General features: G+C 36.9%; 1 protein-coding gene across 2 annotated transcripts in view; it reads right to left on the reverse strand.

Moving 5' to 3' along the window:
• The window catches only part of FAF1 (Fas associated factor 1), a 506,672-nt gene that overhangs the window by 330,085 nt on the left and 155,499 nt on the right, over positions 1 to 21,088 (reverse strand). The window contains exons 3-4 of one of the 2 annotated variants that reach the window (XM_050802190.1): positions 16,611 to 16,657; positions 2,960 to 3,165 (exon numbers count right to left, since the gene is read on the reverse strand). In XM_050802190.1, the coding sequence (XP_050658147.1) occupies positions 2,960 to 3,165; positions 16,611 to 16,657 (253 nt within the window). The remainder of the gene's footprint in view (positions 1 to 2,959; positions 3,166 to 16,610; positions 16,658 to 21,088) is intronic. The other variant, XM_050802198.1, reaches the window with a different exon arrangement.

Genomic DNA, 21,088 nt, shown 5'->3' on the forward strand with positions numbered 1-21,088 from the left:
GAATTAAAGACTTAAACATAAGACTTGAAACTATACGAGCAAAGACTCTGCCACTGTCCTCCAGCCTGGGTGACAGAGCAAGACCCTATCTCAAAAAAAAAAAAAAAAAAAAAAGACTTGAAACTATAAAAGTCCTAGAAGAAAGCAGAGAGGAAATGCTTTATAACACTGATCTTGGCAATAGTTTTTTGAAAATGACTCCAAAAGCAGAGGCAATGAAAGAAAAAATAGACAAGTGAGACTATATCAAATTAAAAAGCTTCTGCACAGAAAAGTAAACAATAGAGTAAAAAGGTAACCCACAGAATGAGAGGAAATATGTGCGAACCATATATCTAATAAGGGGTTAAAGCACAAAATACAGAAAAACTTCTACACCTCAACAATAAATATCAAATAACCCATTTAAAAAATGGGCAAATGACTTGAACAGACATTTCTCCAAACAAGACACACAAATGGCCAACAGGTATATGAAAAGATACTCAACATTACTAATCAGACAAATATAAATCAAACCCACAATGAGCTATCACTTCACATCTTTTAGGATGGCTACTATAAAAAAAAAAAAAGAAATAAAAGAAAAGAAAAACAGAAAATAGTAAGTGTTAACGAAGTTGGGGTTGGAATGTAAAATGGTGTAGCTGCTACAGGAAACAGTATGGAGGTTCTTCAAAAAATTATAAATTAAACTACCATCTAATGCAGCAATCCCACTTTTGAACATACTGCCAATAGAACTGAAACCAGGATTTCTATGAAATATTCACACTCCCATGGCTGGGCACGGTGACTCATGCCTATAATCCCAACACTTTGGGAGTCTGAGGCAGGAGGATCACTTGAGCCCAAGAGTTCAAGCCCAGCCTGGGAAAGAAAGTAAGACCCCTTCTCCACAAAGAAAAAAAAATTAGCCAGCCATGGTGGCACGCACCTATAGTCCTGCTACTCAGGAGGCCAAGGCAGGGTGACTGCTTGAGCCCAGAGTTTGAGGCTACAGTGAGCTGTGATCACACCACTGCACTCCAGCCTGGGTGACAGCATGAGACCCTGTCTCAAAAAAAAAAAAAAAAATCACATTCTCATGTTCACTGCAGCATTATTCACAATAGTCAAAAGGTAGAAACAACCTAAATATCCATTTATGATAAGTTAATGAATAAAAAATAATGTGGTATATACACACAATGGAATATTGTTCAGTTTTAAAAAAGAAGAAAATCCTGTTATACGCTACAACATATATAAGCATTGAGGACATTATGCTAAGTGAAATAAGCCATCACAGCAGGCAAATACTGCATTATTCCACTTCTATGAGGTATTTATAGTCAAAACTTATAGAAACAGAAGATAGAATGGCAGTTGCCAGGAGCTTGAGGGAGGGGAAAATGGAATATTGCTATCCAATGGGTATAGAGTTTCAGTTATGTAAGATGAAAAAGTGCGTAAACAATCTTTGTAAGATGAAAAAGTGCGTAAACAATCTTAGGCTGTACACTTAGAAATTTATTGACAGTCTAAATCTCATACTGTTTTCTACCATAATTTTTTTAAAAATAAAAAACAACATACAGGAGAATATTTGGGGGCATGGAAATGGGTACAGGGAGAAGGGGTTTATCTAGAAGAATAATCTACATAGAAGACGAAACAAGTACAAAGGCCCAGACCTATTTGGCAAACTGAAATAAGTCCATTATGGCTTAGGCACAATGAACTAGAAGGAGAGTGGTAATAGATGAAACTACAAATGCAGGTAGGGGCTTCATCAAACAGGGACTTACAGGCCATGTTAAAGATTTGAATTATATCCTAAAATCAATGGAAAGCTTTTGAATAGCTTTAAGAAAAGTAATAACATAATCTGAGTAGTGTTTGGGAATGAACAGTCTTAAAACAGCCTTGCTTTCCAAGACTCAATTAATAAAATAAAATTAGGAAAGGATCTCTCCTAAAAGGAATAAAGCGAAATTTCCAGAAACATCTAGAATTGAGATTTAAGGTAAACCACATTAAGAGAAAATTAATATGTGGTTCTACAATGAAAATGGATCAGGTAATCTGAATCAAATATAAGTTCAACATAGCTAAACTATAGTAACTTCATAAAGTCTGTCCAGAAATGGCAGGCATATACTTTCACCTCCTTTTGAAAAATAGCATTTTTTCAACTGGCAGAGAGAAAAGTGATGGAAACATGTCTCATGTTTGGTTTCTCATTAAACATAGTGTCATGGTTTGAATGTATCCCCACCAAAATTCAGGTATTGTCTATGTGGTAGTATTAAGATGCAGGTCCTTTAAAAGATGATTAGGCAATGAGAGCTTGTTAATGGGATTAGGTGCCCTTATAAAAAGAGTTTGATGAAGGGAGTCTGTCCCTTTTGCCCTTCTGGTTTCTGCCATGTGAGAACACAATGTTCCCCACTTAGAAGGATGCAGCATCAAGGTGCTATATTGTAAACAGTGAGCAGCCCTCACCAGACACCAAACCTTCTAAGCCTTGATCTTAGATTTCTTAGCCTCCAGAAATGTGAGAAAATAAATTTCTGTTCCTTATAAATTACCCAGTCTCGGGTATTGTTATAGCAGCACAAAAAGGATCAAGATATATCCTATGAAAAATGAGTGAGTCTCAGTTGTAAAGTGTGATATGCAATGTACTTGATAAGGGTATTTTTTTGAAGCTCTCAGATGTTTGATTTGCATCAGCCCTAAAACAGCATCATATACCATTCTACTTGCATAGAACAAAAAACATTATTCTCAAACTTACCTCAATCTCAACACAGTATTTAAAAATAAAGCACAATAATCAGTATTGGAAAGTTACCAGTTTCAACTTGCTTTTTTTCCCTTCTTGCACTGATAGTCAACATGAAATTAAAAAGTATAAAATCTATGTTTACCTAATTATCTATTTGTGAAGGCTTTATGGCAGGAAAAACCTTACCAACAGTACAGCTGTCTTCAAGTACCACATCAACATTTCTGTCTCTGTACTCAACCCTGAAGTCCAGCATCCGAGGCTGCCTTTCTACAATCTGCCTGGATGGCATTACAGGTCGAAACGCCGAAGAAGAAGAGGAAGTAGGAGCTGAAGCTGGATGACTTGCTGGATTAAATGCAGGTCCTGGTATGGTCTCACCTCCATATTCACTAAAATGTTGACATAAAAGAAGGATTATTGTCAACCAAATCATTACAGAATACCACTAGGGACCCACTCCATACTTGGCTTGTGTTGTTCTTCCTATCAAGTAAGTTTACCTATATGTGTGTCAAGGCCAAACTTGAGTTCTACTTCCTCCATAAAATCTTTCCCATTGACTGAAGGCCACATTACTCTCCTTCCCTTCTTTGCCTTTCTATGTTTATTAGAAGTATCATATCATTTAGCATTTAATTAGATTTTTACCTTGTGTTGTTATAATATAAACATCATTTTTAACTCGGTAAATTAAGAACAGTGTCTTCTTCACTCACTCTCATTTACTCACTGGATCATTATTTGACTCATCTACTCTACTTTCCACAGACTATTTTGAAATTTTACTGTCCTTAAACCTCAATTCTCCCCGATTCTCCCTATCTCACATCTCAGTCTTTTTCCATTTTGCCAAAAAAACAAAAGCCATTAAGAGAAATTTCCCTTATCTTAACATCAAATCCACAAACAAGCCCACATATGCACTCTTCCTCACTTCCTATAAAATAGAAGAGATACCATATTTTTAATCTGTTCAAAATCGAAAACATTTTTTTGTTTGTTTGTTTGAAACGGGGTCTCACTCTGTTACCCAGGCTGGACAGCGATGGCAAAATCTTGGCTCACTGCAGCCTGAAACTCCTGGACTCCAGCAATCAATCCACCCCAGTCTCCCAAGTAGCTGGGACTATACATGCATGCCACCAAGCCCCAGCTCATTTTTTTTTTTTTTGTAGAAATGGAGTCTTGTTTATGTTGCCCGGACCAGTCTTCAACTCCTAGCCTCAAGTGATCCTCTCACCTCTGACTCCCAAAGTGCTGGGATTACAGGCATGAGCCACTGTACCCAGGCTAAAACAATGTCCTCATTAGCTCTACACTAGGTATTATCCCTTTTATATCCAGTATCTTTGACATCTCTTTCTCTTCTGGATTCTTTTGAACAACATTTAAAAACGTTCATATCTCTCCCTTCTTAAAAAATAACATGAAATCCTGGCTCTGCCCACTTAATAGCTGTCCCATTTGTAAAATGGGAACAATAATTGTATTTGCACAACATCTGGTACTTAGTAAGATCCCAGATCCCCAATTCAGTATGTCCACAGTTCAATTCATTAGTATTTCCTCAAGTCTGACCCTCCTCCATTACTCCTAATATCAACTCAATCCAGAAACCTGTGGTGTTATCCTTGATCCCTTCTTCTCTTTCATCTCACATATCTAATCAGTCCTTTAAATTATATCTCCTAAGTATGTTTTGCATAAGTCATCCACCTTTACCCTCTGATGCTGCCACTCTAGTCCAAGCCACAATTACCTCTTGTATGAACTAATGCAATTGCCTCCTAACTAATCCCTTTATACGTACTCCTACAACACTGAATTCCATTCCATCATGCCCCTAGAGTGAAATTAAAGACACAAATGTCTTCATATAATTCTTTCTCAACCCTTCAATTACTCTCCTTTACTCTTCAGATACATACTTAAAGTGGCTTATGAGGCCCTGCATGATCTGAATCCTACCTAGCTTTCCATATTCTTGTACTACATTATCTCCAGCCCTCTATGCTAATAGGCACATGGTCTTTCATTTCTTCTCTCACCTTAATCATTCCCATTTCACAGAGGAACACAGGCTATTCCCTCTAAGAATATCCTTTCCTCCATTACCCATCCACTTCTATTTTTCTTCTAACAAATTATATTCAACCTTTCATATCTCAGATTGAATGTTTTTCAACTCAGGGCACTAGGTCTAATTCCACACTACTAACTATAATTATAAAGTTAGTTGTATAATTAATGATTTGACATCTATGTCTCCACTGGAATATAAGCACCACAAGAATAAATCTCTTATTTGTGTTTTTTGTTTGTTTGTTTGTTTGTTTGTTTGAGACAAAGTCTCATACTGTCGCCCAGGCTGGAGTGCAGTGGGGTGACCTCGGCTCACTGCAGCCTCCACCTCCTGGGTTCAAGCGATTCTCCTGCCTCAGCCTCCTGAGTAGCTGGGACTACAGGTGCACACCACCACACCCAGCTAATTTTTGTATTTTTAGTAGAGACAGGGTTTCACGATGTTGGCCAGGCTGGTCTCAAACTCCTGACCTCGTGATCTGCCTGCCTCAGCCTCCCAAAGTGCTGGGATTACAGGCGTGAGTCACCACGCCCGGCCTTGTTTGTGTTTTTAATGGCTGTATCCTCTGCCCTGAGCTTAAGATTTTATACATAGGAGGCACTCAAATATTTGCCAAACTAACAAGTAGAGGAATAATTATTTTAAAATTTGGCTTTTCTCTGACTTAATTTATCACATGTATTGCCACTTCTCTTTTTTCCTCTCTGAGAGAAGGAGGTGGGGAGAGAGGGAACCATAGGAGTGTTTCAACTGCAACATCAGTATGGTATGTATCTTTCACAACCACTAGAACTCAAGACCAGCTCTAAAACATCTTTCTTCTCAACCTGAATTTAAGAAAAAACAATGTTCAATTGTTTTTCAATTAAGCAGAAAAAGTTATATTTATTTTTATTTTTTATTTAATTTCCCTTCTTCATACTACTGCTTTGAACAGTGTTCATCAAACTATAGATTACATCGTTGACTTGGTGAGTTGTGATCAGTCTTTTAAAGATTAGAATAGAAATTATCAGTATTGTGTCACTTAACAGGACCAACTATTGTTCCATAAAACTTTTTATTCTGTTACATAGTTGTATATGTACATGTGTTTGCAACTCCAAGTATTTCTCATTGTAAATCATATTCCAAAAAGTTCAAAAACAGTTAGTTTTTCAATCAACAGAGCTCAGATAATCCAGTAATCACTGATCCAAGACAAAAACCTATCCTTTCTCCTAGTTGTTAAATTCAAAGAAAGTAATCTTGTACAAAAAAACATGGGAACCAAGAAAATGTCCAAACGCAGGAAAGAATCCCACAGCTGAAATCTAAAGTGAGCTCTTAAACATCTATGAACAGAATCTGTGCGATGACATTCCACATCTCTAAAGTTTGTCATAACTTCTCAGAACTTAAGAAAAAGCTAGTCACTGACTTACTGTTTTTTGACTTCAAATCCACCTTTCTATATAGTCTACTCTGGGATGCTGGGGCCAGTATTCTGCAAAACTGTATTTTCTTCTGCTAGATGGTTTCCTGTTAGATTCTACCAAGATGAGATGCTATCTAGAGATTAGTAGTTAAAGAGGAGATTAGTAGAGATTAGTAACGAAGGGAGGAGAGACTTCTTTTTTCCTGCTTGTGTACAGTTCCATCAGCATCACCCTGTAGGTGGGTTCCAGTCTTCAGCTCTTTTCAGCACTCTTATAACCAGCTTCTTGATATTCCCTTAAACACGAGCAGCAGCTGGACAGTGTACATTCACAGAGGTCTGATCCCCAGCTTCATGAAGCTCCTCTGTGCTTCATGGTTCTGTTAAACCCCTCTGTTCCCTAAACCTAACAGTGGTAGCTTCCTCCGGCATTTATCATATCCATGTTACCTCTTTTTGCTCTTTCAGTCTTCTATACCTATGTAACCAATCCTACCTTAAATTTCCTCTGCTGAAATATCTAGTATGTTTCATTTTCCTGATTGGATCCTGATACAGTAAAGAGTTCCCAGGAAATATACTCTTAAAGACAGGATTCAAGAATTGGCTTGATTATGTGACCGTGACCTTCAATTCACTGCTAGCTCCTTGTCAATAATAAACGGGATACTAGTGATGCATTCCATGCATTGGCATAATGATTACTGCATTATCACCTGTAGCTAATTATGATGATATGCCTATTGAAACCAGTGCCTAAGAGAACCAAATTACTGTTTGATTTGACTATTTTGATGGTAATAATGACACCAAGGACTTGCGGATGGCTGCTTCTGACTTGGAGACTTAAAAAAGAAAATGATACAGAGTTTTTAAGTTTTTAACTTTCAGCTCAAGTCATGACAAGATAGCTACAAAACTTTAAAAATAGCCTTTTAAAAGTTTCTTACTTGTTGTAACCATAGGTACAACTCTGTCAAGAATTGGGTCCAAAATTTAATTTTGCAGATTGCAGAATTATGGTGAAAGTTGAATAAACATACTTTCTAAGTTTCCTTTGTTTTGGAAGGAGTGAGGCCCTAAGATATGGAATGAGGATACGTCGGTGAACAGCTCCTTCTCCCATGACTGAGAATGCTAGCCTCCACTTTTGTGAAAGCTCTTAGCTTAAACTCTTAATAGTTTATTAGTTGGCTAAATGAAAACTCTCAAAAGAGTCCACATTTCATATGGATGAGATGCCTGAACCTTCCTAGCATAATGTAGAAGAAATACAGATGCTTAAAGAAACAGGAATGCTGGAGTAGATTTACCATGTATAATCTGAATATATACATACCATCCTATACATCATCCATGAGGTCCTGGAGGATACAGTATTAAAGCATTTTAAAATACATTAGTAAGGGAATCTGTATTTGAAAAACTCTGTGGTGACTGTTTTCTGTGAGTTGGGAATGACATGGGGAGATGGCATGATTGAGAAAGACTCCTGAACAAGCTGATCAGATTCCAGAGTGGCAGAGGTCAAATGGTAAAATTTGACAGAGAAAAGGTAAGAACAATCATGTTAATGCACAGCATGGACAGAAAGTGACAATCAAGAAGGTTGTGACATACAAGACCTGCAGACACCTTTAGAAGTACTTAACTGAATGTGGTTTTTTGTTTTTGTTTTTGTTTGTTTTGGTTTTTTTTTTTTTTTTTTTTTTTTTTGAGACGGAGTTTCGAACTGAGCATGGTATTTCTAAGGAACAAAATTAAAGGTCAGTCTATTAAAACACTACTTGATCTATAAACAGTAGAAACCCCAGACTTGGTAGCCTAAATCCTGACTTCAGTGACCACTATGGAGAATCAAAGTCACTTCCAGTTTCCAAACACAAGTTGGTTCACAGACATAAAGCCCCTGGATTAAATGAGGCATGGACCCCTAAAACACAACAGTGCCACAAGTATTTATTGTAAATTTTCCTCTAAGATTTCCATTAAGACACTTGCAGCTGTTTACTAGAGTATCTGTGTGCCAATAAAAAGAAAATATCCAGATTTTTAGGAGATTACTAGATGCTAACTCTAAAATGATGCTAATTACTGGGGAATTCACAAAAGTGAAAGACTAGAGTTGGAAGTCAAGTTTTGGCCCAAATCAGCTCACAGTAAATGTGATCAGTCAGTCAATCTACCCTGCAGTTATTTCCCTAGGCCCTGGAGGTATAATAGAAAAAAACACACTCAGTAACTGGTAGATATTCCATATTGGTTTCCTGATCCATGGAGTTAGGACTGTAATGTAAGAAGGGACCACTGGAAACAAATGATCTTGCATATGTGTTTTATTTTCTACACTAATTTGTAAGCACTGGGACGTGCATTTTGCTTTCACATAGCAGGGTACACTAATACCTTCACTGTCTTTTCCTAAAGATTACATCAACTCTCCTGCTCTTTGTCATAATAATAGTCTGTAGAGATCTTGATTAACTTGACATTTTGTCATAATAATAGTCTGTAGAGATCTTGATTAACTTGACATTCCAAAGAACGATATTACACTGATGACAACATAGATTGGTCCTGAAGTGCATAAGCAGCAAGTATAGGTTAAGTCTCCGTAATCCAAAAGTCTGAAATCTGAAATGTTCCAAACTCTGAAACTTTTTGAGCACTGACATAACACTCAAAGGAAATGCTCACTGGAACATTTCGGATTTTTGGACTAGGGATGCTCAACCAACCAGTATGTATAAAGTAAATATCCCCAAATCTGAAAAAAACTGAAATGTGAAATACTTCTGGTCCTATGCACTTCAAATAAGGAAAACTAAACCTATACTTTGATACTTTGGTAGGACGCATGCAAGTTAGGGATTAGCAGACACATACCACAAAAATACAGGTGCTGCCACCTTGGTAAAGTTTCTAGAGTCCAGTGGTTGAAAGCACATGAGGGTGAAAGCTGTACTCTGTATTTCCCAACAATTAATAAGAAATAACTAAGTTAACTGAGGGGAAAAAAAAATTTGGACTGGGAAGAGAAAAAATGATTATGTACAATATGCTGGCACCAACCAAAATTACACTGCTGTAGTACTATGACCACAATCAATGATAACCCTGAAAGACAGCAGTGAAAGAAAAGCCTCCCACTAGGGAGAACTTAATGTTGTACTATGTTCACCACTTCATCTGGAAGGAGAGATAGCCTGAGGTATAAATCGACATTGAATCATAGGCAATAGATGATGGGTTGGCCAGCAGTTCAGGTCCTGAAAAGAATAAAATTGGAAAACTGGATGACAAGAAAGTCTGGAGAAGAGATATGAAAATAGATCCTTTAGAATGCACACAGAATAAAAATATATTTGGTTTTGTTTGTTTGGAGACGGAGTTTCACTCTTGTTGCCCAGGCTACAGTGCAATGGCGTAATCTTGCCTCACTGCAACCTCTGCCCCCTGGGTTCAAGCGATTCTCCTGCCTCAGCCTCCTGAGTAGCTGGGATTACAAATGCCCGCCACTTCGCCCAGCTAAATTTTTTTTTTGGGGGGGGGGCGGTATCTTGAGTAGAGACAGGGTTTCACTATGCTGGCCAGGCTGGTCTCGAACTCCTGACCTCAGGCGATCCACCCGCCTTGGCGTCCCAAAGTGCTGGGATTACAGGTATGAGCCACTGCGCCCGGCTAAATATATTTGTTTCTTAAGTGAATATTCTCTAAAGGCTAACCAATTTTAAAAAACGATCTCAATAACATGGATAAGAAGACATTGTTCAGTCAGCTTTTTATCCCTTCCTACTGAGGCTGCTTGATGCATTAATGTACAATGTGGCCATGTCAACAGAGATGGAGGTTACGCACAGACACGACAACATGGACTTCCCCTCACCAAGGCTGCATCTAGCTAGGCAAACTATGGAGTGCCTAAACTGCAAGTGACACAGACTAATACTGAGTCCCCAATAAGGTGCCATTTCCCAGGGACCTGGTAATAAAATATTTCCATCATGGAGGGGGCAGTGATCTATCTTCTCTAAAAAAGACACTTTTCTAAATAGGAACTTGACTTACCTGACAGCAATGCATCTGTCAGGACCACCGTTCAAGGACTTAGGGAATACCTAAGTATTGATGGCTTCCCACACAACATTGGTTCTAACTAAGGAACTTGTTTCACAGCAAAAGAAGTACAGCACTGGGATCACTGTGTATGCCATTACTCAGGAGCAGCTAGCTTGACAGAACAACAGAATGACTTACTAAAGATTCAGTTATGACACTGGTTAGGAGATAACCTCAAAGATTGGTGTTCCTCTTGAAAGTATGTGGTATAAATGGTTTACATCAGTGTCCAAAACACCACACTATTTTTCATACTGCCAGAAAACACATGTATGGGAATTAAGTGTTCACAGTGATTCCTCTTACATGCCTAACAGCTTACTAAACTTTTGCCTCCTGCAACTTTGGGTGCTGATGGTTCAGAAATCATGGTTCCCAAAGATGTAACATTTCCACAACACTTCCATTGAATTGGACCTTGAGAATGCTGCTTGGCCATTTTGCACTCCTCGTGGCACTGAATTACCACCTAGGGAAGGAGTACTGGCTAAAGTGACTGGTCCTGATTACCAAGAAAAAAACTGGGCTGCTGCTACACAATGGACTATGACTGGAGCCCAGGAGATTTTTGGGGGGCATGTCTAGTAAGAACGCAAAATTACAACTAATAAAAAAGCAGGTAAACTGAGGATTCTGACTCTTCAAAAATGAAGCTGTAAGATGCTCCACCGGGGGGAAAAGAAAAAAAAACAAAAACAAAAAAAAACCCTGACCATTTGAGGTGCTAGCTGACAACAGGGAATACAGAATAAATGGTGAAATAAACTCACAGTATCAACTATGGCCTTATGACCAGTAACAGAACAGAAACTTTGGCAGCAAACACACAAACACATACACACACCCCTATCTTCTTGCAGTTTGCACATTGATCCTATCAACATCACCCTACCAGTGACATATCACCCCAACGGTGGCACTCATTTTGTTTTAGCATCAACCACTGATGTTAGCTTCTAGCTTTTTTTTCTTTTCCCCCAGCACCTTTTCCGTAAGTCTCTCTGCATCCTGCCAAAGCTACCAGTATCAGCTGAACAGGAATTCCTTCTCATATGTCTGGGGACAAGTTCCTAGGGCTCTTCCACTGAGCTACAAATAAAGTTTTGTTAACCTCAACCTCCATCAGCCTCTTTCCTTTGTTCCTCTATCACTTTCCTTTGTGCCCACTGGTGGTCGGCAGGGGGCTCTCCCTGGTAGATGTGTTCTAGCTGCTGCTTCTTGGTCTGGAATGGGAATCATGACCTCCACATCCCTACCCTTCTCACTGAAGCTATGAGTCTGCTCTTGCCCTGGGCTCCTTTCCTTGCCAAGCAGAAAGAACCACCCATATCTGCGCTTGGTGGTACAGCTGCCTCCTGCAGTCATTCTATCTAGGTTGTCTCACTATCCCTTTTCTGATCTTTCAAACTTCTCTATATCTGTGTAACTGACTCCCTATTTAAAATTCCCTCTGGTAAAATTGCTAGGGTAGACCAGGTGCGGTGGCTCATACCTGTAATCCCAGCACTTTGGGAGGCTGAGGCAGGAGGATCACTTGTGCTCAGGAGTTCAAGACTAGCCTGAGCAACATGGCTGGGGCAAAACCACATCTCTACAAAAAATACAAAAATTAGCCAGGCTTGGTGGCACATGCCTATAGCCCAGCTACTCAGGAGGCTGATGTGGGAGGATCAATTGAGTCTGGGAGGTAGAGGTTGCAGTGAGCTGAGATCATGCCACTGCACTCCAGCCTGGGTGACAGAGTGAGACCTCGTCTCAAAACAAAAAGGCAATCCAAAAAATGAGAGGAAGAGAGAGATCTTACCAGTCAATGAATGATCCCATCAGTTTTCACTAACATTTAATGAGATCCAAAGAATACAAAAACATCCAAAATTATCGAATCAAAAAAGAGTAAATGCATTTTAAAAATTTCCCAGCTGTGAAAACCATGATCTTATAATTTGGCCTTGCTATTCTTTTCTATTTAATAATCTAATAATGTAATCATTATAGATTGACTAATCTATAAATATCTTTTTTTTAAAAAAGATATTGATTGAAAGCCAGGTATAGTGGCTCATGCCTGTAATCCTAGCACTCTGTGAGGCCATGGTGGGAGGATGGCTTGAACTCAGGAGTCTAGAAATCCTGGGCAACATCATGAGACCCCATCTCTACAAAGAATACAAAAATTAGCTAGGTATGGTGGTGAGCACCTATAGTACCAGCTACTCAGGGGGCTGAGGTGGCAGGATCACTTCAGCCCAGAAAGTCAAGGCTGTGATTGTGCCTGGGCTACAGAGCAAGACCCTGTCTCCCAAAACAACAACAACAACAACAACAACAAAAAGATACTAATGGGAAACTGGGCAAGGTGTCACATGCCTGTAGACCCAGTTACTCAGGAGGCTGAGTCAGAAAGATTGCTTGAGCTCAGGAGGAGTTCAAGTCCAGCCTAAGCAACATAGCAAGATCCCTGTACCTTAAAAATAAATAAATATAAAAATGCCACCGATTTGGAAACTCTATGTAGAAATTTAGTTCTAAAACTTCAACCAAGTGTTTTTATCCTTACTCAACTTTCCTCTACAAACAACTCAGGCTCTTGGAAGGCAATGAACAGAAAGAAAAGTAAACAGGAACTCTGTACTTGCTAATTATTTCAATTTTTTAAAGTCTATGCCATGGCAAAATCTTTAGGCATCTCCTAAAAAAAAAAAAAAAAAAAAAACTCCACATTTATTTTAGAGATAAACTTGTGAATCAATTAAATCAGGTTTTTAAAATGGAAATTACACAAAGCAATACATAGAGACTAACTGGCTATAATGGCTATTTTCTAAGTCAAAAAAGCTGGGCATTTATATATTCTGAAAGCCTAGTGGTCAAGGTTTGAAAATAAATGTTGTCTTATCTAGGTGTTCTCCATGAATTAAACAATGGTCAAATGAATATACTGTACACCTGTCTGGGTAATAAAACAAGTATGAGTTAATAAATACCATCCACTTAGTGAGTGGTTAAATTATGCTATTAATTTATAAAGTTTACTTTTTGAAAACATGGCATCAGCTCTCCAATTATACAAGTAATTCACTAACATTTCTTCCTAAAAATATATCCAAAAATAATTTTTAAAGAGGCCCTGGACAATATGTTAAATAAATAATATACCAGACCATGTAAATACACATACTCAATGTTTGTTTATGACTGAATAGTTTACATTTATGACTGCATAAGTTACACACAGTATGCTGTGTTAGCAATATACTGTCTAGTGAAATAAGCCTTGGAGAAACAGCCAGAAGCCTTGGTTATATTCCTGACTCCATCAACATCACGCTGTAACATCTGGGCCAAGTCACTTTATGACTTATCCTATCTACCTGTAAAATGAGGAATAATAATATCTGCCTTTAATAGCTTACAACTAAAATAGTAACTATAAAAAACAAAGCTGTGGAAGAAAGACATTATGTACATATATTGAATTTCAACTTCTTTATCCAAAATAAAAATCTTTTTTTTTTTTTTTAAGATGGAGTCGCACTCTGTTGCCTAGGCTGGAAGGCAGAGGTGCAGTCTTGGCTCACTGCAACCTTGGTCTCCCGGGTTCAAGTTCTATTTTTAGTAGAGACAGGGTTTTTACCATGTTGGCCAGGCTGGTCTTGAACTCCTGACCACAAGTGATCTGCCAGCCTCAGCCTCCCAAAGTGCTAGAATTATAGGCATGAGCTACCATGCCCAGCCCACAAAGGAAAAATCTTAAAAGTTTTGAAATACCTCACTGACTGATCTTGAAGAAGACAGAGTAATAGAGAAGATAGAGCATGGCTTTTAAAATAAGACAATCTAGACTTCACCACCTGCTTCTATGCTTGTGAACTTGGGCAAGCCTATGTAAACTCTCTAACTTTGAATTTCCTCATACATAAAATATAAACATTTACCTCTTACAGGTTGTAGTGAGTATTAAATGAATAAAAATATGTCAATTGCCTAGCACACTGCCTTAAGCATACAAAAAAAGTTTCTTTCCCTTGAAGTTTATGGTTACATTAAAAATCATATTCCCTCTTGGATTCATACAAAAACCTGACTTCAAGAAAAGCTATAAGGCACATACTGGCTCTTCTTTCTCTCAAAACAAAATAATAATAATAATAATAATTTCCAGTCAAAGGAATTTAGCATCAACACATGTATCAGTGAGGTAGGTATTTATTTCCTACCAAAAGTTCATTATCTCATGAGAATATTGCTTTATATAGTAATTTCTTTAAACTATAGTATTTGATACCTCCTTTCTTTGTTAAGTAAGGGATGGACTAACAATTTAACAGTTGTATACACAGACTATATAAATTCAACTTTATTATAAAAAGCAAACATACAAAACAAAGATCTTTTTAACCGCCTGAATATACCATTTCTAGCCTAGTGCCTTCTACTTTCAGTGTTAAGCCTATGAGAAAGTACACAAAGAGCCCTCTTGTTTTCCTCTGGTCAGTAGACATACAAGAGTAATTTTCAGTTATGTTAAATCCACAATGATTTCAAAGCTAAAGAACCATGTTAGGAAGGAAATAGTTGAAGAATATTACTAGATACAACTGATTTTCTCATGTAGACATATGATTCATTCCTTCAAAAAAAGCAAACAAAACCAACAAAATCCTACTCTGATCAAAGTTCAACCCCAAATATTATAGTAACTTTATGAGAAATCAGTTTAATACTGAATTTCTAGTCATAAAATATATTAAACAAAAAGTATAATCTGTGACAGGAAAGACGGAATGTTTCCAGGGGAGAAGAAGTTTCTACAGTTCACCTATGGCAAATGCTATTAATTGGATGATATATCCAATATGTATTCAGAATCCAGTAGCTGAATCCACACAGATTTTGCATAGCAAAAACTTTGGCACAAAAAGTGGCAATAACATTTACTCAAAAATAAAACTGGAGTGATATTTAACAGTGTAAAACTTTCTAAACTAAGAAAAAAATGACCATAAAGGAAGTTCATCTGATTCGCTTTCTAGGCAAGGGTTTCGATAGAATTGAATGTTTTTGAACAAACAAGAAACTAAAAATTAAACAAATAGAAGTTGGTAGAAACTCTGGAAATCAGCCGCATTTACTCTGGATGAAAATCTTTCTGATAGTTTAAAAGAGAGGAATGAGGGTATAGGTCTGTTTTATCATTGCTTTCATCTAAAAACCATTAATCATTAAAGGTGGTACAGGTATCAAACAGAATTTTGCTTCCATCCTAAATATATGGTTTCTTATAAAGAACAGCACATTTTGCAGTTCATGGTGAACTTCCTGATGTTTCTGCAAGAGTACTTTTCTTGCTCTCCAAAACGACCTCATTCCTAATCTGCTGTTTCTGTTTGCCTCATCTGCACTTAGCAGATCATGCTTCAGTGACTTAGAAATCCCAGCCACCCAAATTCAAGCCAAAGTTTGAATTGATAGGAAAGGCGGGAAAAATCAAGTAATTAAACTACACTTGGAAGGGAGAATGGTTTTACCTCCTAAGACTTTAGAGTGTTCTTTAATCTAGAACCAGAGTCTCCAATTTTTAAGGAGACAAAAGTCATGAATTTATTTTTAACTTAAGGAATTACGTTGTAACTGTTATAATTCTCTTGGCCACATCTTCCAATTTTACCTTCTGGCCATAACACAAAACCTCTAAAACCATTCCACTTGTTAACACTGGATACTTCAAGTGAAATAGTTCAGTACTCTAAAAAGTTACATTATTAAGAACTGCCTCAAATTGTTGCAAATTATCATATACTTGGTTTAGAACCTAAAAGGGAAGGAGAAAATGTCTGTAGTAAGCCTGGAGATAAAGCCTGTATAGTTAAGTTTGACAACCATATTCTGGGGTTATTAAGCCAATAGCCAGTGCTAGTAGTTTAAAAAATTCAGTTCCTTTCATCTTATAAATCAAAGAATAAGCTTGAAAAGCTTTCTTAAAAATTAAAACCACCTTAAAAGATGGTGTTACCAAATATGTAGTAATTTGATACAGTTAAAAGTTGGAGACTTTAGGGAATTAATATAATACATAGAAATATCTGAAAGAACAATATTAATGAACTTATATACCCCAAATCAATGCTCCATTAAAAAATGAAACAAAAAAATTAACAGTTAGTTGTCTTTTGTTCTGCTAAGTCATCTTAACTGGTAAGCATTTTATAACATACCTTTGTAGAATGCCATTTTCCTGGGGTATTACACCATTGATAGCTGCCTGCAAACAAGAAACAGAGAAGGCCATTGAAAGAAACAGATAAATGCCAAATGTGATGGAGAACACTTTCAAAGGAAATACGTATATTTTTAAAAATTTATTTAAATATAATACTAATTTTTTTAGTGAGGCAAAATGTTGTCTACTAAATACATGTTTCTATATTTCTCAGTTATAAAACTATTTTAAAAAATTAAAAAACATGCATTTGACATGTAACATCCCCAAACCTTGAGTCATAAAGTCTAATTCCACAGTTCTAATTCAGGCAAAACACCCACAGAACCCAAAGTTTAAGGATGTCTAAACAGGAAAAATCAGTAACTTAATATTATAAACATTTCCTTTGTCAAACTGAGAAGAGCAAGATATAAAATCACAAATGAAAGTACTATTTCATGTTATAATCATTATTCTTTCTTTCCTTTTTTTTTTTTTTTTTTTTTGAGACGGAGTTTCGCTCTTGTTGCCCAGGCTAGAGTGCAATGGCGCTATCTCAACTCACTGCAACCTCCACCTCCCAGGTTCAAGCAATTCTCCTGCCTCAGCATCCCAACTAGCTAGGATTACAAGCATGAGCCACCAAGCCCGGCTACTTTTGTATTTTTAGTAGAGACAGGGTTTCTCCATGTTTTAGTAGAGATAGGGTTCCTAATCACTTTTTATAGTGATGAGGTCTCACTATGTTGCCCAGGCTGGTCTCAAACTCCCGACCTCAGGTGATCCACCCGCCTCGGCCTCCCAAAGTGCTGGGATTACAGGCATGAGCCACCATGCCCGGCCATTACTCCTAATGAAAAAAACATTGAGAAGAAAAGAATATAGAGGCAAAAGTCCTTCAATAAACCTAACACCATGACTATTAACAGGTGACAAAAGGAGGCAGCATTAGAAGAGAGGTTTCCTTATATAAAACATCCCTAAAACTAATCTCTAAGCAGTACCAAATAGTCAGAACATAGCACAGGTATGACAGGACATGGATGTTTTTGAAGGCTATTAAGCAAGCAGGCTGTCAAATCCTGGACTGTAGACAGCTTACTGCAGGGTAACAGAGAATATTCTCAGGAAAACGAAACAAAAACAAACAACAACATAAGCCCAACTTTTCCAACTCTGTCTTTATACTATAACAACTTCTCCTTCCCTACCCTTCTGTATCCACGTCAAAATGAATAACCCACAAAAACAAAATACACCTATCAATTCAATGTTTTATCAGCTGCCTGGAAATCCATTGCCAACAGGAGTTTGGGTATTTTGTGAAATATTAACTTAAGTATTTGCCAGAGGTGGGTCAAATTCATACCATCATACTGTTGAATGGAAATAGAGGGTAGGGTGTTTGCTATGAATTTTGAGAGCTGTAATGTTACAGTGGAAAAAAACAAAGAAATCCACAGATTAATATAGACAATAGATACCATAGAACCCTGACAACTCTGGAGGCTTATAAATCCTTTGAGTAAAGCAAATGCTAAAATCAGTTTTCAAAGACACAAATTCAATGGAAGTATTTCTGCCCAGTACCAGGTTAACTATCCTCTTTTTGTTGACAGCAATGGTTCTATCTACACATATCCCCTTTGCTAAATAACAGTAAATAGTTAAGAGAATGCTGTGTGGTGCTGGAAAAGAAACAAAATACCAGAGCTTAGAAAGATTTGGTTCAAATCTTTCGAAAAACATTTTCACTGAGGAATGCCAAAGTATAATGGAAAGAACACCAAGGACTCAGAAAGTCCAAAGTCTGAAACCAGCCTCTCCCATTTATTAATTTGGTAACCTTAGTGTAATCACTTAACTTATTTGAGCCTCAGTTTCCTTATCTGTGTAATACGTAATTGTATAATGAGCTAAACATTACATACTCAGCCACAGAAGTCCTGCCTTTTTGTTTCTAAAAGGCCTGTCTAGCACAGTGTCTGCACATTAAAGGCACTCAATAATTATTTATTAAAGGAGTTAATAATAGAGGAATACAAAGAAAAGTCACCTATTCAAGACTTAAAGTCGGCTCAGAAAAACCTGGATTAAAAAATGCCTCAGCTGAGGCTGAAGAATGAGTGAAAAGTAGAAAGATGCGGAGGGGATTCTATGCAGAAGGAACAGTGACACAAAACCACTTTTCAACCCTTTCCTTTCCCAAAACCTTACATTATTTTAAATAGTTAATTTGTCTTGGAGAAGTTAGCCCCTGACCTCAATCTTATGTACGGCAAACTCTGTACATAAATAAGTAAAATGTAATCCAGAATTAAGGTACAATAAAAGTATAATTTGGTAAAGCAATAGAGAATAGGGAAACAGATTTTTGACTGTGATGATTAAGGAAAACTTTAGAGAAGAGGGGGCATTTGATCTACGCTTCAAACAACAGGAAGATACAGAAGCAAAGGAAAATTCCAGATTCTAATGTGCTCAATTTTGAACATGTTAACTTTCAGGTGACAGGAGAATATCAATTGTTCATATAATAAACGTGTATTAATTGCCAACTATGTACCAAGCACTATGCTAGACAATTAAGATATAGTGATGAACATAACACAGCTTGCCTTCTACGAAGGACCAAGTATATTCAACAGTTAGTTTTACTATGAAAAATTCAGCTAATACCAAAATGGAGATATCCAAAACATAACTGAAAAATCACAGCTGTATTTCAGTAAAGCAACACCTGTTTAAAGGCAAATAAATGAAGCCCTAGAAATATTCTAACTCCTTCCCTCAGCTATCTTCTTTGTTGAAGAAAAAGCAGATGAAGATAAAATCTGGAGTAATTCATTAAAAACAAAACAAAGAAAAATAAAAATGTAAAGGACAGATAGGAGGAAAAAGACTGGGAAAGTGTTACAGAGGAGGCAAAGAAGAACTATAAGGAGATATTACACAAAAGCTAGAAAATGTGAAAATACACTAAGATTATGAGGCCTAAGGTTATCAGACATATCTTAAAACAGTTTAACAATAACTAAATTATAAAAACTAAAAAGATAAATGGGAAACTAAGAATAACTGACTCTCTTAAAACATTTAGTGTGAAAGGCATAAAGACAGAAACTGTAAGAAGAACAGCTGCAGTAAGTTTTTGTTTGCTTTTTTTCCCCCCCATAAGAATATTGATTTCTTGAGTGTATAGAATCCACAGGAAAAAGACAAAAAAAGACACAAGAAACAGGGGTAAAATTGGAAGTTTGGTGAAATACAACACTCTTACCAACTGCCTATTCATTGCCAGCACTATGCAAGACTTTGTGGATGGCCCAGTACCTGATCCAGGGCTCAGGAGAGGGGCTCAGATGGAGGGGATACTTTCAGAAAAGAGATCAATAAGATCTGGACCATAGACTAAAAATTATACTGAGTTTATTAACAAGAACTACATCACTTGCTAAATACTATCTCATTGCTTAATATTATTTTTGCTAGGCAGATATTATATCTCTCACTTTATAAATAGGAAAATGATAGACTGATTAAATATTTGGTCAAAATAATAGAGAACAGAATCAGGACAATATTTCCATTTCTGAGACTGACTCAAACAACTATGGTGGATCATTATCATACTGTAATGTATTTTAAGAAGAACATCTTACCTTGACCTAGTTTATACTCATTTGAAACTCAAGTTTGGTATAACTATTACTGCCTTCATGCTAATTATGTTCGTGATATTTTTAATCCAATTAATGTACCTCAATCAAAATCCAGCCTCTAAATTCTGTTTAGCAAAACTGACAACAAAAACAACACACTCTAAAATGCCATTTTCCATAGTACACTAAAAGGCATACAAGGTATGCATAAAACACAGTGGAAGCCAATGTCAGAGATGGTCAAAGGAGCCTTAACAAAAGGGGGAAATCATGACATTCATGGTGGGCTTTAGACCTTTTGGGGAAAGGAAATGGCAAAAATTTCTATAAATCTCACTGTAACATCACATATGAAAGGAAACCAAGTCACTGGTAAATTGGTAGATTACAAAACAGTGGCATGTAATATAAATCATTCCCTACATGGAATGCTAGGATATCCTTTCTCTAATATATAGAAAATCTTAACTTTAGTCCTTTTTGATAAACAAAAGACCTTAAAGAAAATGGCAATGACAAATTTTTAAGAGCAATGGAGATGAGACAGGGATGTAGAGACAGGATCCAAAAGCCTCAAGAACAACTTATGAGTAAAGGAGTTGTGGTAACAATAATGGCAGCTAACACTATACCATTTTTATTAAATGTGAGGCATTTTCAAAGTACATTACATGTATCAATTCATTTAACTCTCACATTACCTCAATTTTACAGAGAAGGACACCAAGAAAACAAAGAAGAAAACTGTCACAACAACGGGTAGGCAAATGATGAAAAATAAAGAATTGCTAAATTGGACATCAAAATTCAAAGTGTTTGTCCTTTAAAA

This window comes from Macaca thibetana, chromosome 1 (genome assembly GCF_024542745.1).
Source record: "Macaca thibetana thibetana isolate TM-01 chromosome 1, ASM2454274v1, whole genome shotgun sequence".
NCBI lineage: Eukaryota > Metazoa > Chordata > Mammalia > Primates > Cercopithecidae > Macaca > Macaca thibetana.